Source organism: Macaca fascicularis, chromosome 13 (assembly GCF_037993035.2).
Source record: "Macaca fascicularis isolate 582-1 chromosome 13, T2T-MFA8v1.1".
Classification (NCBI taxonomy): domain Eukaryota; kingdom Metazoa; phylum Chordata; class Mammalia; order Primates; family Cercopithecidae; genus Macaca; species Macaca fascicularis.
Genome location: NC_088387.1, coordinates 52,450,330 through 52,464,263, shown reverse-complemented (window position 1 = coordinate 52,464,263; position 13,934 = coordinate 52,450,330). Strand labels below are relative to the sequence as shown.

The 13,934-nt window shown below is 43.5% G+C and overlaps 1 protein-coding gene across 27 annotated transcripts in view; it reads right to left on the bottom strand.

Annotated features, from left to right (window-relative positions):
• AAK1 (AP2 associated kinase 1) overlaps window positions 1-13,934 on the bottom strand; it is a 179,260-nt gene that overhangs the window by 28,448 nt on the left and 136,878 nt on the right. For 15 of the 27 annotated variants that reach the window (XM_045369157.3, XM_045369165.3, XM_045369162.3 and 12 more), the window contains exon 17: window positions 5,017-5,112. The exons of 10 other annotated variants lie outside the window; for them this stretch is intronic. In XM_045369157.3, the coding sequence (XP_045225092.2) occupies window positions 5,017-5,112 (96 nt within the window). Of the gene's footprint in view, window positions 1-5,016; window positions 5,113-10,408; window positions 11,621-13,934 lie in introns of those variants that run through there. 2 more of the 27 variants (XM_074011621.1, XM_074011622.1) reach the window with 1 other exon arrangement.

The following is a 13,934-nucleotide window of genomic DNA, read 5'->3' as shown; positions in this document are numbered from 1 at the left end:
CTCAAACTCCGGGGCTCAAGTGATCCTTTCACTTTGGTCCTGCAAAGTGCTGAGATTATAGGCATGAGCCTGGCCCAGCCTCTTTTCTACCATATTTTAAAACGCTGGTACTACTTGTAGCTTATTTGTTTCCTAATGCATACAGAAGGCAAATAAATGGACAAGCAGCATTTGAGCATCAATGAAATACTCTGAGACTCACTAGCCATGCATCATTTGGCAGCTTTGTAAGCATACAAATGTTCATGGCTATGATTTTCATATTCCAGACCTTCTAAGAAAATTGGTTTTATAGTGCTTTGAAAAATAAAAACGTTCCTTAAAACAAACCAGTGAACCAACCTATAATTATCCAGTGCCCTTTACCCATAGTTTGACAATCACTGTATCCAGGAAATCTATTTTAATGGCTCTCAGTTGTGTAAAAGTTAAGGGTCATAAGAGCAAGTTTAATTTCAACAAGAGAAAAATATCACTTTATGATAACTAGGACTGCCCCACTGGGAATAGGGATGTAGAACCAAAGTTGAAACAGCATTTCCCATCTTTATAGTAATTTAAAATTCACATAGAAATTTCAAATATATGATTTCATCTAAACCTTGAGAACACCCCATGAGGTAGGTTTTAGTATTGCCAATTTTAAGGATAAGAACGCACAATTTAAGTGATTTGACCACAATCACCTAGCCACTAATGGCTAGAACTCAGGTCTAACAGTTTCAAATCTATTTTTATATTTCCCAAAGCCTTGAATATAGCTCTCTGGTCAAAGGCTTTATTGATCTAGGAACTGTCCCAAAGATAAAAGAAACATCCACTGTTTGGGGACTGTGGGCAAGAGAAGGAATGTGTGGCCGAGCACAGTCAGAACAACACTAAGGCCTCACTTCCTCACCCACACAATGAGGGCGTTACTTGACATTACCACCTACCACTCCCCAGTATGTGTAAGATCAGAGGTACTTGTATGTGATCATTTTAAAAGTATAAAATAAAAATGTTAAAAGTCATTGAAAGGCACGGTCTTCAGGGGACTGAGAGTCCATGAGTCTTTTTTTTTTTTTTGAGATGGAGTCTTGCTCTGTCACCCAGACTGGAGTGCAGTGGCGCAATCTTGGCTCACTCCAATCTCCGCCTCCCGGGTTCAAGCAATTCTTCTGCTTCAGCCTCCTGAGTGGCTGGCACTACAGGTGCCCACCACCATGCCCAGCTAATTTTTGTATTTTTAGTAGAGACGGGGTCCCACCATGTTGGCCAGGTTGGCCTTGAACTCCTGACCTCAGAGCTCTGATCCACCTGCCTCGTCCTCCCAGAGTGCTGGGATTACAGGTGTGAGCTACCACGCCTGGCCAATTCTTTTTTTTTTTTTTTTGAGACAGAGTCTTGCTCTGTCGCCCAGGCTACAGCTACAGTGGAGTAGTGTGATCTCAGCTCACTGGAAACTCCTCCTCCAGGGTTCAAGCAATTCTCCTGTCTCAGTCTCCCGAGTACCTGGGACTACAGGCGCATGCCACCGTGATGCCTGGCTAATTTTTTTATTTTTTGTAGAGACAGGGATTTCATCATATTGGTCAGGCTGGTTTCGAACTCCTGACCTCAGGTGATCCACCCGCCTCGACCTCCCAAAGTGCTGGGATTACAGGTGTGAGCCACCACACCCAGCCTCTCAGGATTCTTATCATCAGTATAGCTGAGAGTAGACGAATATGTATACAAAACAAAGAAAGAAAACCAGGCAAAAAAGCTGACTGGTGTCCATAGTAGGCTGGTGGTGTGACAGACTGCTTGCTTTTTGCAGTGTAAAACCAAATTTGTAGTTTCCCCAGGTTCCAGAGACACGGAACCCTGAGCCCTTTCCTCACTCAATATTTAAAAATGTTAAAAAAGGATGCAGTGGCCTTGATATAGAAGCTGCGTAACTGAATGTGCTAGAGGCTGAATGTTAAAATAAGCAGAATAGTCAAAGCCACCGTGGGTAATATAATATACTTAGCACAATTCTGCAGGACACCGTGAAAGGACGGGGCTAAAGGACCTGCTGAGCCTTAGCTACTATTCTCATCAGCCCAGGGGCTGGCAGCTGCCTGACACTGTGGGCTGTGTCTTCCTTTATTCACTCTCAAAGAGTGGGTGTGCGGGGACTGCCCAGGAGTTGGCAGAGGTGCAGATGGAAGGCTATGGAGCCAGTCGTCTGGTGCCTGGGAGCTGGGATAGAAATGGAGGGTAATGGGGCCACCTAAAGGCTTCCAGCCTCTGGTTTTATTTCATTCATTTGTCTGATCTGTAAATACTCACTGAGTGAATACAGGCAGTGTCCTTGGCACAGCTGATAAAGGTGGTAAATAAGACAGATGAGGCCCCACCCTCAGACAGTGATAAGATGAGGAAAGATGGACTATGTCCTGATAAGGGCTATGAAGAAAAAGTGCCCGGGCATGGGAGTGCCCGTTGGACCACACTGGGCCTTCTGAGCAGACGGCATTTAAACGGAGACCCACAGGTCGAATGACACAAAGGAACAAAGCTGAAGGGAAGGCTTTCCAAGCTGAGCACCAGCAAGTGCAAAGTCCCTGGGGTGGGAATGAGCTTAGCTTGTTGGAGGAAAGACAAGATGGAGAGGAAGAGCGCTATCAGCTGAGGTTAGAGGGGCAGGCGAGGGCCACACCACTTAGGGCCTTGCAGGTTGCAGTAAGCAGCCTGGATTTTATGCCCCCTCAGTGATATGAGAATTCACCAGCGCACAGAAGAGTTAACTGTCTACCTTATGTTTTCAACAGATGAGTCTGGTCTGACAGAGCAGAAAGTAAATAGCACACTCCTGGAGTTCTCTATTAAAATGTCTCATTTTAGTTGATCTTTCCACTGAAACCCAAGAGAGGTGTTGGCTTAATTGGTATTAAAGTGTATACCAGTAACATTTCAGCGGGAATCCACAGGGATGAAAGAAGCATGGAGAACCAGGAGACAGGAAAGATGACAAGAAGGCAGGCAGGATGGCAGCCAGCTGGCTCTGGTGGCCCCAGACGCATTTCCACAAGCTGGAGCCGATTTCCTGAGCCACCTGGGGCATGTGCCTGGTTCTTCAACCCTGATCCAGAGGACTCCTGTGACAGCTGCACAGGACAGTTACTTGTCTGAGGGCCCTCATCCTCTGCCCTGTGCAAAGAGGCCTTCCTCCCGGCTTCTGCAGCCCATGAGCTACCTAAGCAACAGCAAAGCAAGAACCTGAAGGGGTGTCAAAATGAGAGTGCCTCCATCACCTCTTTCCCTTGTCTGATCCCATGATTACCAAAACAGGGAGGAAAAGACAGTCAGCCCCAGCTGGAGTTTACAGCCCACACTTTTCTAACCTTCTGTTCAAAATGAACTTGTCCAAGTACCGCCAGGCATACCTGAAAAGTGCAAAGGAAGAAAGCGCCTCTATTTCTTTTTTTTTTTTTTTTTTTTTTGAGGTGGAGTCTCGCTCTATCGCCCAGGCTGGAGTGCAGTGGCCGGATCTCAGCTCACTGCAAGCTCCGCCTCCCGGGTTTACACCATTCTCCTGCCTCAGCCTCCCGAGTAGCTGGGACTACAGGCGCCCGCCACCTCGCCCGGCTAGTTTTTTGTATTTTTTAGTAGAGACGGGGTTTCACCGTGTTAGCCAGGATGGTCTCGATCTCCTGACCTCGTGATCCGCCCGTCTCGGCCTCCCAAAGTGCAGGGATTACAGGCTTGAGCCAACGCGCCCGGCAAAGCGCCTCTATTTCATTCCTTCCTTTCTTTTAACTACCCTGTATTGAATCATTCCTTAGTGGTTTTCGATATTTTTAAGCTACATCTAGGTCCATTAAGCTATACAGTTAGAGTACCACCTGATCAAGGCAAGTGTTTGCTTCTCCTTAGAGGGGTAAACAAATTTGTCTAAAAATAAAAAATAAAAACTGCCTTGGTACCCTAGCTGCAGTCTGTCTTAGTAAGTGATGGTGGGAAGACTTCGTAAAGGATATGAACATCGCAATCACTCCAATCTTGAAGCAAGCAATCAAATACCTTTATTATTTGGGGAGAGAAAAAGAACCAAGCCAGTCCTATCAGTTCAAGGTCAAGAGTTGGCAGGGGCAACAACGGGAAAAAAGGAAAAATGATCAGAAGCAAAACAATTGTCAACTGCTTCTAAGGAGCTGGAACAATTTGCTTTTGTGAAGAGACTTGACAGATAAGAGAAAGGACGGCCACTCTTTCCCACATCACTCCTCCCACCAAAAAGAGTAGGGGAGGAAAGCCGGAAGGAAAAGTTTTGGCAACCTGAACTCCAAATGGGAAGCATCCAGTCACTGTTCCAAAAGTTCTTTCCATCAGAACACACCAACCACTTTCTACTTTTTAGACTGCTACTTAAAATTGAGATATGGTGGACTACAAGAGATATTGAAACTCCTGCAGTCCAGTGCACTTCACTGATGAAGATCCAAGCCCAGAAGGTTTTTCAGGTAGGGGCAGAGGCTGGAAGGGAACCCAGGTTTCCTGACTCACATTCCCTATTAATTATTATCACATTCCCTAATTTTTATTATGTGTTTTTATATTATAAAATAAAAAGACATTATAGAAAAGTAAGAACTGAACAAAAGTCATCCATAATCCCATTATCACGCTATCACCACTATTCATATTTTGTTCACTTTATCATGTGCTTACAGGCTCCCCGCCATTGTTATAACCATATTGGACTAATGTTCTTTCCAATACATAGGCCCCTCATGTCACCTTTAACACCATCAAGGATGAAAAACTGAACACTGATATAATATGGAAATCAATCTGGTATAACCTGAACTGATTTTATCTTTGCTAAGGGCTAGTACCCTCCAAGACAAGTTTACCCCTCTTATTGAGTAAAACTATGCAACAGCAGCCTATTATTAGGGCTTGGAATTCAGATCCTTTTCATGGGGTGTTTAAGGCAGAATTTTCCACAGGGCCTGGGACATGCAAATCAAGCTGTTTAACCTCAGAACATTTCTATTTACCTACCTGGTGCATCAGGTACTTGAAGAGGAATGAAAGGATCAGACACACTTAGAAGTGGGAGGCCAGAGTCCACAGTCTGCCCACCCTTCCTTTTTTCAGCTGGAGTTAGGTTGGAGGGGAAGGAGTCAGGAGAGGAAAAAAGAGAAAAGCAAAAATACCAAGTAAATCTAGGTAAGTTTACCCTCTATTAATGCAACAGCTCAAACTACAGAGTAAGTCTAAGCCTAGAATAAAAGGGGATGAGTGGCTGTAGCCCAGTGAACAGCAAAGTATCTATGAGATATTCAACCTGGTCCCCTCCCCGACATTTTTTTTTTTTTTTTTGAGACGAAGTCTCACTCTTGTCCACCAGGCTGGAGTGCGATGGTGCAATCTTGGCTCATTGCAACCTCCGCCTCCCCAGTTCAAGCGATTCTCCTGCCTCAGCCTCCTGAGTCGCCCACCACCACACACAGCTAATTTTTGTATTTTTAGTAGAGACAGGGTTTCACCATGTTGGTCAGGCTGGTCTTCAACTCCTGATCTCAGGTGATCCGCCTGCCTCAGCCTCCCAAAGTGCTAGGATTACAGGCGTGAGCTACCGTGCCTGGCTCAGCCTGGTCCTTGTAACATATTATGAGATGCAATTAACGATAAAACCAGGGTATGCATATGTCTGAAATTCCACTTCTTTCTTGGATATACTGCAATCTACAGTATCTCTTTCAGAATGTCTAGAGGAGGTATTGTGCATATCACACATTTTAGCACATAAACAAACATTAACACTATCTGTTTTGTAATCTAGCATGTATATAGGTACTTCCTATGTGTCTATCACCCTCTTGAGGTCCTTTAAGGACTAAGTCCTACTATATCACCTTGATGTCTAATACAGTGATAGGCAGACACACAGAAAGCGGCAGAAATAGACTTCTTGCCTATTGCAAAGTTAGACAAGCCCCAATCTCTGTACTATATTTAACATACAATTGGCATTCATTCTATATTTGGCAAAATATAGATTTACAGAAATCTATACACCCTATGGAATAACAGAGCTTGACGTGGTCTCAGAATTTTCTGGCGCAATTTTCTTATTTCCCATAAAAGAAAATGAAGCCTAAAAGTTAAAGACTAGCCAGAGGTAGGATCAGAAGCCAGGTTCCTTGGTTTCCACATGATCATTCTTTTTATTTTCTTTTTTCTCTAAGAGACTGGGGTCTTGCTATGTTAACCAGGCTGGACTTAAACTCCTGGGCTCAAGCGATCCTCCCACCTCAGCCTCCCTAGTAGCTGGGGACTACAGGCACACACCACCACATGCAGCTTTACATTATCATTCTTTTCTTTTCTTTCTTTTTTAATTTTTGAGACGGAATCTTTCTCTGTCACCCAGGCTAGTGTGGTGCAATCTTGGCTCACTGCAACCTCTGCCTCCCAGGTTCAAGCAATTCTCTGCCTCAGCCTCTCTGCCAGGTGGCAGGCGCCTGTAATCCCAGGTGCCTGCCACCACACCGGGCTAATTTTTGTATTTTTTAGTAGAGACAGGGTTTCACCATGTTGTCCAGGCTGATCTTGAACTCCTGACCTTGTGATCCACCTGTCTCAGCCTCCCAAAGTGCTGGGATTACAGGTGTGAGCCACTGTGCCCGGCCATACATTATCATTCTTTACTCTGCATTTTAGTACTCAGTTTGTTCATTAATTAAAATCTCATTTTGTTTGTCAGCTGTCTTTCTAGAAAAAAAAAAGCCTCATTTTGTTTCTATAAAGTGGGTTTTTAAAAAACGTTTTATTTTGAAGTTATACAGAATCACAAGAAGTTCCTGCACATAGAGTCCTGTGAACCCTTCAACCAGCTTCCCCCAATGATGTCTTATATAAACTGTAGCCGCAGATCACCAACACCGGCACAGTACTGTGGCCCTAGGCTCCTCGGTGCTCACCAGTTGTTACGTGGCCCTATTTGTGCATGTGCGTACTGTTCTTTTCTTCCCTCAGTGCCGAGGTCGCCCATACCTCTGGCTCTGGGACCCCACCCGCACCCTCTGTTCCATTCTCCCTCCACATCACCCCACCCCACCCCACTCATGTCTCTCTGCCTCTTTTCATCTCGCTGCCTGACATCCCTGTCTTTCTCAATGACCCCTGAATCCCTCCTTCTCAGCCTGAGTGGTGCCGGGTTAAATTTGGAAATCGTAGGGCTCAGCATCCCCTCTACTAATCCCCTTGGCCTGGGCCATCAAATGTGGGACATTTCTTTTCACCTCTTTTGGCCTCACTGTTGTGTCTGTAAAATGGGCTTGTGGAGGAGTCAAAGTGCTGGGCATGTGTGGGCATCACTGGCAGCACCTCCGTGGGCACCTGGCTCTGATTTCCTTCTTTCCCTGTCTTGGACTTTACCTGTCTCTGAATCTTGGTCTCTCTCCAGTTCTGCCTCTGGCATGAGGAGGATGCTCGGATGCTCTGGGGTCTACTGGGCAGCTGTGATGAGGTGGGAGAGTTTCCACCCCACCCACCTCTATTCCACATTTCTCGTAGTCAGTGGCTGACCAGGCCTCCTTCTTCCCACCTCCCCTGCCCCCGAGAGCCCAGTGCCCCAGTCCCTTGCCCTTGCCTACTCATTACCCAGCATCTCTTGAATAGACTCTGCCACTGTCACAGCAGCCACCTCTGCCACCCTTAATGCTACCTCCTCGGGGCCAGCAAGATGTAGTCTGAGATGCATGATAAAGTGGAAGGCAAAGGTGGGACTGCTGGATGGACCGGCAACCTTTCCAGCACCTGGAATCTGGCCGCCTCCTTTGCATCCTGGCTTCAAAGACATATGGGCTTTCACTCCAGAGGCCCTTGAAATGTGGGAACCCAGTGCCCCGGGCCCAGACACGGAGGAGGCAGCATGTGTGATGCCCACCATTCCCCAGGTGTGCAGGAACCTCCCAGCCCCAGCTCAACTAGATGGGTAACAGGCAAGGGCAACAGGGACAGACAGGGGTGTTAATGCCCAGATGTGGCAGAAGGGAACGGGGAGGTACAGTGGCATCCCCTCAGTGGGTAACCTCCTCCGTCACCTCTACAGCCATGTCCTACCCAGTGGTCGGTCAGCCCCAGTGTGCCAGCAGTTGCCACCAGACCCAGCTCAGTGACTGGCACACTGGACTCTCAGGACTGTGAGCATCTGCCCTCTTCATCTCCAGGTCTGCCCTGGGAAGTGGGGATGGGAGGCAAGGTCACCTCCAACCCCCACTGACACACTACCAACCCCACCTTTCTTCTTTGGACTCTGAATTTCCACTCTCTATCCCTCAGCCCTTCTTTGGACTTCCAACACTCCTTGGGATCCTAATCTCACACCTTCCAACGCTCAACTTCTTGGACCTTCAACCTCCTTCTAGGACCCCCAACTCCTCATTCAAACCATATTTCTCAACCTTTAAAGCACTCCCTCCTGGGGCCCCTAGTTCCCTCTGGGACCTTCACTTCCTCCAACCTGTGTGTATAGTTCTTTGCAACTTGACTCTATGTATAGATTAGCTTGAGCACCACTGCAATCATGATACAGAACTGTTCCATGAAACCAAAGACCTCCTCATTCTACTCCTTTGTAGTCACACCCACCACTTATTCCTGTTACTATTCTTTGGAAACCACTACTCTGTTCTCAGTCTCTATAATTTTGTTATTAAAATGGGTTTTAAACTAAGTTTCTTTAAAGGTAGGAGGAGGAAAAGAAAGATAAAATAACTGCTTCTAAGTCCCTGAAATATTTTAAAATGACACAATGAAACATATTTAAAAGAAAAAAAGCAAACTGCAAAACTGAATACGTGGTGTAGGTCATATTTGAAAAAAATTTATATGCAGAAATAAAATTCTAGATAGAAATACTGTAAAATGTCAGCAAATGCTCTTCTCTCAAGATGGGGTTATAAGATTTTATTTTCTTTACTTTGGGCCTTATTCATTTCTCCACATTTTTATAAATGAATATGTGTAACTTACACACAGGAAAACATATGAAAATAAAGAGGCACCACGTGAAGTTTTCAACGTTTGCCTGTTTTTCCTCCAATGTATAGACACAGTCCGTCATTTTTGCAGCTTTTACCATACAAATGTTTAATATAGCCCCGTGCCATCCTCCTGAACCCATTATGAAATTTCCTGCTTAGTTTCTCCTTTGATCAGTCAGAAGGTTTAAAATCTGTAAACAGTCTGAGTTCAGTTAAAAAATTTATAGAAAATGATGTCATCCTGCCCTTTGTACAAATGAGAGCAAATGAGTTCCTGGGATCTAGACATAATTTTCTTTCATTTGTAAAGAATGAAGGTGTCACAGAAAGGAAACATTTACACTGCAAACAAGAGAGAGGGGAAAATATCAAATGTTCATAGTAAAAGACTGGAAAAACTGAGGAAACTATGAAGACACTTTTTAATGTTTGCAAAAACTTAGTGTTGCTGGTTTATGAGATTCCTGAGACGTGGATATAACTACAGTTTTTGATCTGGGCTACAGGTACAAATCTCTATTCTGTCATTATCCAGCTGTGCCCTTGAGCAGGTGGTCTTTGTGAGGATCACCTGAGATAATGAGCAAGAAAAGTGCTTACCCAGTGGGTTTAACATGTCTCATGTGCTTGATACATGTTCAATGTTATTCTGTCATAACTTTACTCAAATATGTGTTTGTGGCTGTGCCTTTAAATCCCTTAAAAAAATACACACACACACACACACACACACACACACACACACACACACTCATTTGCAGCCTTCAGAGTAAATATAAAGTAGTGGAAAGGCAGAAACAAACAAACAAAAAAACTCATTAAAAAACAGCTCACACAAACAATGAAACATAACCATGTGTAATAGATGAGAACTAGGCATTAAAACTGGGGTTGGTAGGGTGAGCAGACGGAAAATGATCAGGGACCTCGATTGTTAACACTGGTGAATCCAAGGTCCTAAGCTTTGGCACAAAGCAACCCTTCTTATTCATTTAACACATCTGTATGGAGCCAAACATTGTGCCAAATTCTGGGATTCGGCAGCAAAGAAGACTCTCAGGGCTTATTCTGTGACCCTCTTTCCAGACAAACTATATCCTACCCAGGTCCATGGCTAATCATCATTTCGATGTTCTGTTTCCAGGACAACAGTCAGTGCTTCACACATTTGATATGTTTGGTCAACTATGTGGCATATCAAACTTCAAGCAGCATGAACTGGTTTTGGAACATTTTCAAATTTCACCAAAATATCAATATACTTATAAAATTTACACAAACAAAGCTAAAAGTGAAACAAAAATTTTAAACTACTTAATAATGAAAAGCATAACTCCAAAATAATAATGAGACTATCATACGAAGATTTATGAGCTATGGTTAAACTCCACACAACTCCGTTTTTTTTTTTTTTTTTTTTTACTAGGGAAATACACACTTGTTAGAAAGCATTCTCAATAAACAGAGTAAACTTCAAAGGTTGAAGTGAGGCAACCGGAGAAAGAGAAAACAGGACATTGGAATATTTTCACATGACAAAGCCTCCCTGAAGATTATAATTAGCCTCCCTCCCCACTTTTGCGCTGGGTGAAAATGACTGTCAAATTGTGAAGCAAAACTCACAGCCCAAGTACTTTATTTTTTAAAAAAGAATTTGAAAATATATTACTATGTGTTCCTCTTAATATCACCAAAGCAAATAGAAGAAAAACAAGAAAACGGCCAGGCACGGTGGCTCATGCCTGTAATCCCAGCATTTGGGAGGCCGAGGTGGGTGGATCGCCTGAGGTTAGGAGTTTGAGACCAGCCTGGCCAATATGGTGAAACCCCGTCTCTACTAAAAATACAAAACATTAGCCGGGCATGGTGGCGTGCACCTGTTGTCCCAGCTGCTCGGGAGGCTGAGACAGGAGAATTGCTTGAACCGAGGAGGCGGAGGTTGCAGTGAACAGAGATCCCACCACTGTACTCCAGCCTGGGCAACAGAGTGAGACAATGTCTCAAACAAACAAACATGAAAATGTAATAAAGATAAAAGCAAAAGTTAAATAATAAAAAAGAAAACAGAAGATTGTATAAATTTAAGTGTTGTCTCTGAAAATATAATAAAACATCCAACCTCTAGCTACAGTTACCAAGAAAAAGAGGAACACAAATACATACAATTAAAATTAATGCATAGATATTAAAAGATACATACATATTGTTGTACTTTAATGAAAAATTTTACAACCGCAGATGATTTTCTAGGAAAAGATAATATGTGACATATGAAGAACACTTACAAAATGAATCTAAAAGGCAAAGGACACAACACAAATCTCAAAGAACTAAAAATGGGTCAGTAAATAAGGTTCTCTGGCTGGGCGCAGTGGCTCATGTCTGTAATCCCAGCACTTTGGGTGGCTTTGAGGCGGGCAGATCATCTGAGGTCGGGAGTTCGAGACCAGCCTGACCAACATGGAGAAACCCCGTCTACTAAGTACAAAATTAGCCTGGCGTGGTGGTTCATGCCTGTAATCCCAGCTACCTGGGAGGCTGAGGCAGGAGAATCGCTTGAACCCGGGAGGCAGAGGTTGCGGTGAGCCGAGATTGCGCCATTGTACTCCAGCCTGGACAACAAGAGCAAAACTGTCTCAAAATAAATAAATAAATAAATAAAATAAAAATAAGGTTCTCTGTCTACCGTCTTTGGCCTGGGCTGTGCTGGGCTGGGTGGAGAAATGGCAGGGAAAATGACTCTCATTCACCATTAATTGAAACAAAATTTATATAGCTTTCTTAGAGTACAACTTGAAAACATGTATAAAAAACCTTAAAATATACATACTTTTGATTTAGCACATAGTCTCTTAGAAGTTATCTTAAAGAAACTGCAAAGGATATAAACAAAAATTTAGCTTCAAGAATATTTATATGGTGAAAAATTGGTAACAATGCAAATATTCATAAAAGAGGATATTAAATAAATGTTACCATTCTTCCACAAACAATCATATTATAGATTAATATTTATTGACATGGAAACTGCTAATTTCCAGAGGACATTTAAAAATGAATAACAAACTGGGCCACAGGCAGCCCTTCAGTATAGTTTACATCAAAGACTGCACAGGCCATACTGGTCACGGTGCAATGAAAACATAACATGAGTAAGTTTTGGTTAAAGAAGAAATTGAAACTTCTATTTAAAAATATCCAGAAAATAAGAATAAGAGAATACTACATATCAAATATTATGAAACGACAACGTTCTACTCACAAATAAATTTATGAGGTTAGAAAAACTACTAACATTCCTAAAGAAAGCAGGCAGAAAGAATATATGATAAGGTTAAAAGTAGACACTAATCAGTATAATTAAAAAGATCACTTTTAGAAGCATGCCAAATTCTATATCTTACAAAGAATACTTTCAAAAACTCACATTCATTGCTGAAGTATTTATCATAGTAAATACTGAAATAAAGTTATTGTTAAGAAAGGTGCGATTGGTTAAATACACTAGGATATATCATACATCTAGTGTATCCTAGAAGTTTTGTTTTTGTTTTTTTTTTTTTATGAGATAGGATCTCACTCTGTTGACTAGGCTAGAAAGCAGTGTTGCAACCTCAGCTCAATACAACCTCTGCCTCGTGGGGTCAAGGGATCCTCCCACCTCAGCCACCTGAGTAGCTGGGATTACAGGTGTGTGCCACCACGCCCGGATAATTTTTATATTTTTTGGTAGAGACCAGGTTTCACCATGTTGGCCAGGCTGGTCTCAAACTCCTGACCTCAAGCGATCTGCCCACCTCAGCCTCTCAAAGTGCTGGGATTACAGGCGTGAGCCACCACGCCTGGCCATATAATGGAATTTAATGCAGGTACTTTTTAAAAATTATACTTTAACAAAATTAGCTGGGCATGGTGGCACATGCCTGTGATCTCAGCTATTCGGGAGACTGAGGCAGGAGAATCATTTGAACCTGGGAGGTGGAGGTTGCGGTTAGCCAAGATCACGCCATTGCACTCCAGCCCCAGCAACAAGAGCGAAACTCCGTCTTAAAAAAAAAAAAAAAAAAAAATTATATTTTAGGGGCTTCTTTAATGACGTAGGAGAAATGTGCCAGGTTCATTAAATGAAAAAATTAGGCTTCAAAATATGTCTATAAAGATGCATATCAGGTTGGGTGTGGTAGCTCATGCCTGTAATCCCAGCACTTTGGGAGGCCGAGGCAGGCGGATCACTTGAGGTCAGGAGTTTGAGACCAGTCTGGCCAACATGGTGAAACTCCATCTCTACTAAAAATACAAAAATTAGCTGGCCATAGTGGCACACACCTATAGTCTCAGCTACTTGGGAGGCTTGAGGCATGAGAATCGCTTGAACCTGGGAGGCAGAGGTTGCAGTGAGCTGAGATTGTGCCATTGCACTCCAGCCTGGGCAACAGAATGAGACTCCATCTCAAAAAAAAAAAAAAAAAAAAAAAAAAGATGTATATCAGAGTCTGAGAGTCTTAAGCAGCGGGCCAAAGAGCATACAAAATTGTGGTCATGTGGCCAGGCACAGTGGCTCACACCTGTAATTCCAGCACTTTCGGAGGCTGAGACAGGCAGATCACCTGAGGTCAGGAGTTCAAGATCAGCCTGGTCAACAAGGTGACATGCCGTCTCTACAAACATACAAAAATCAGCCGGGCATGATGGCAGGTGCCTGTAATCCCAGCTACACTGGAGGCTGAGGCGGGAGAATCACTTGAACCCGGGAGGCGGAGGTTGCAGTGAGCCAAGATTGAGCCATTGAACTCCAGCCTGGGCTACAGAGTGAGACTCTGTCTCAAAAAAAAAAAAAAATTGTAGTCATGTGTATTTTGGTCAGGGAGACAGACCTACAACTTTGATTAGCTTCACAAAGATATCTGTGCCTCTCAAAAGGTCAAA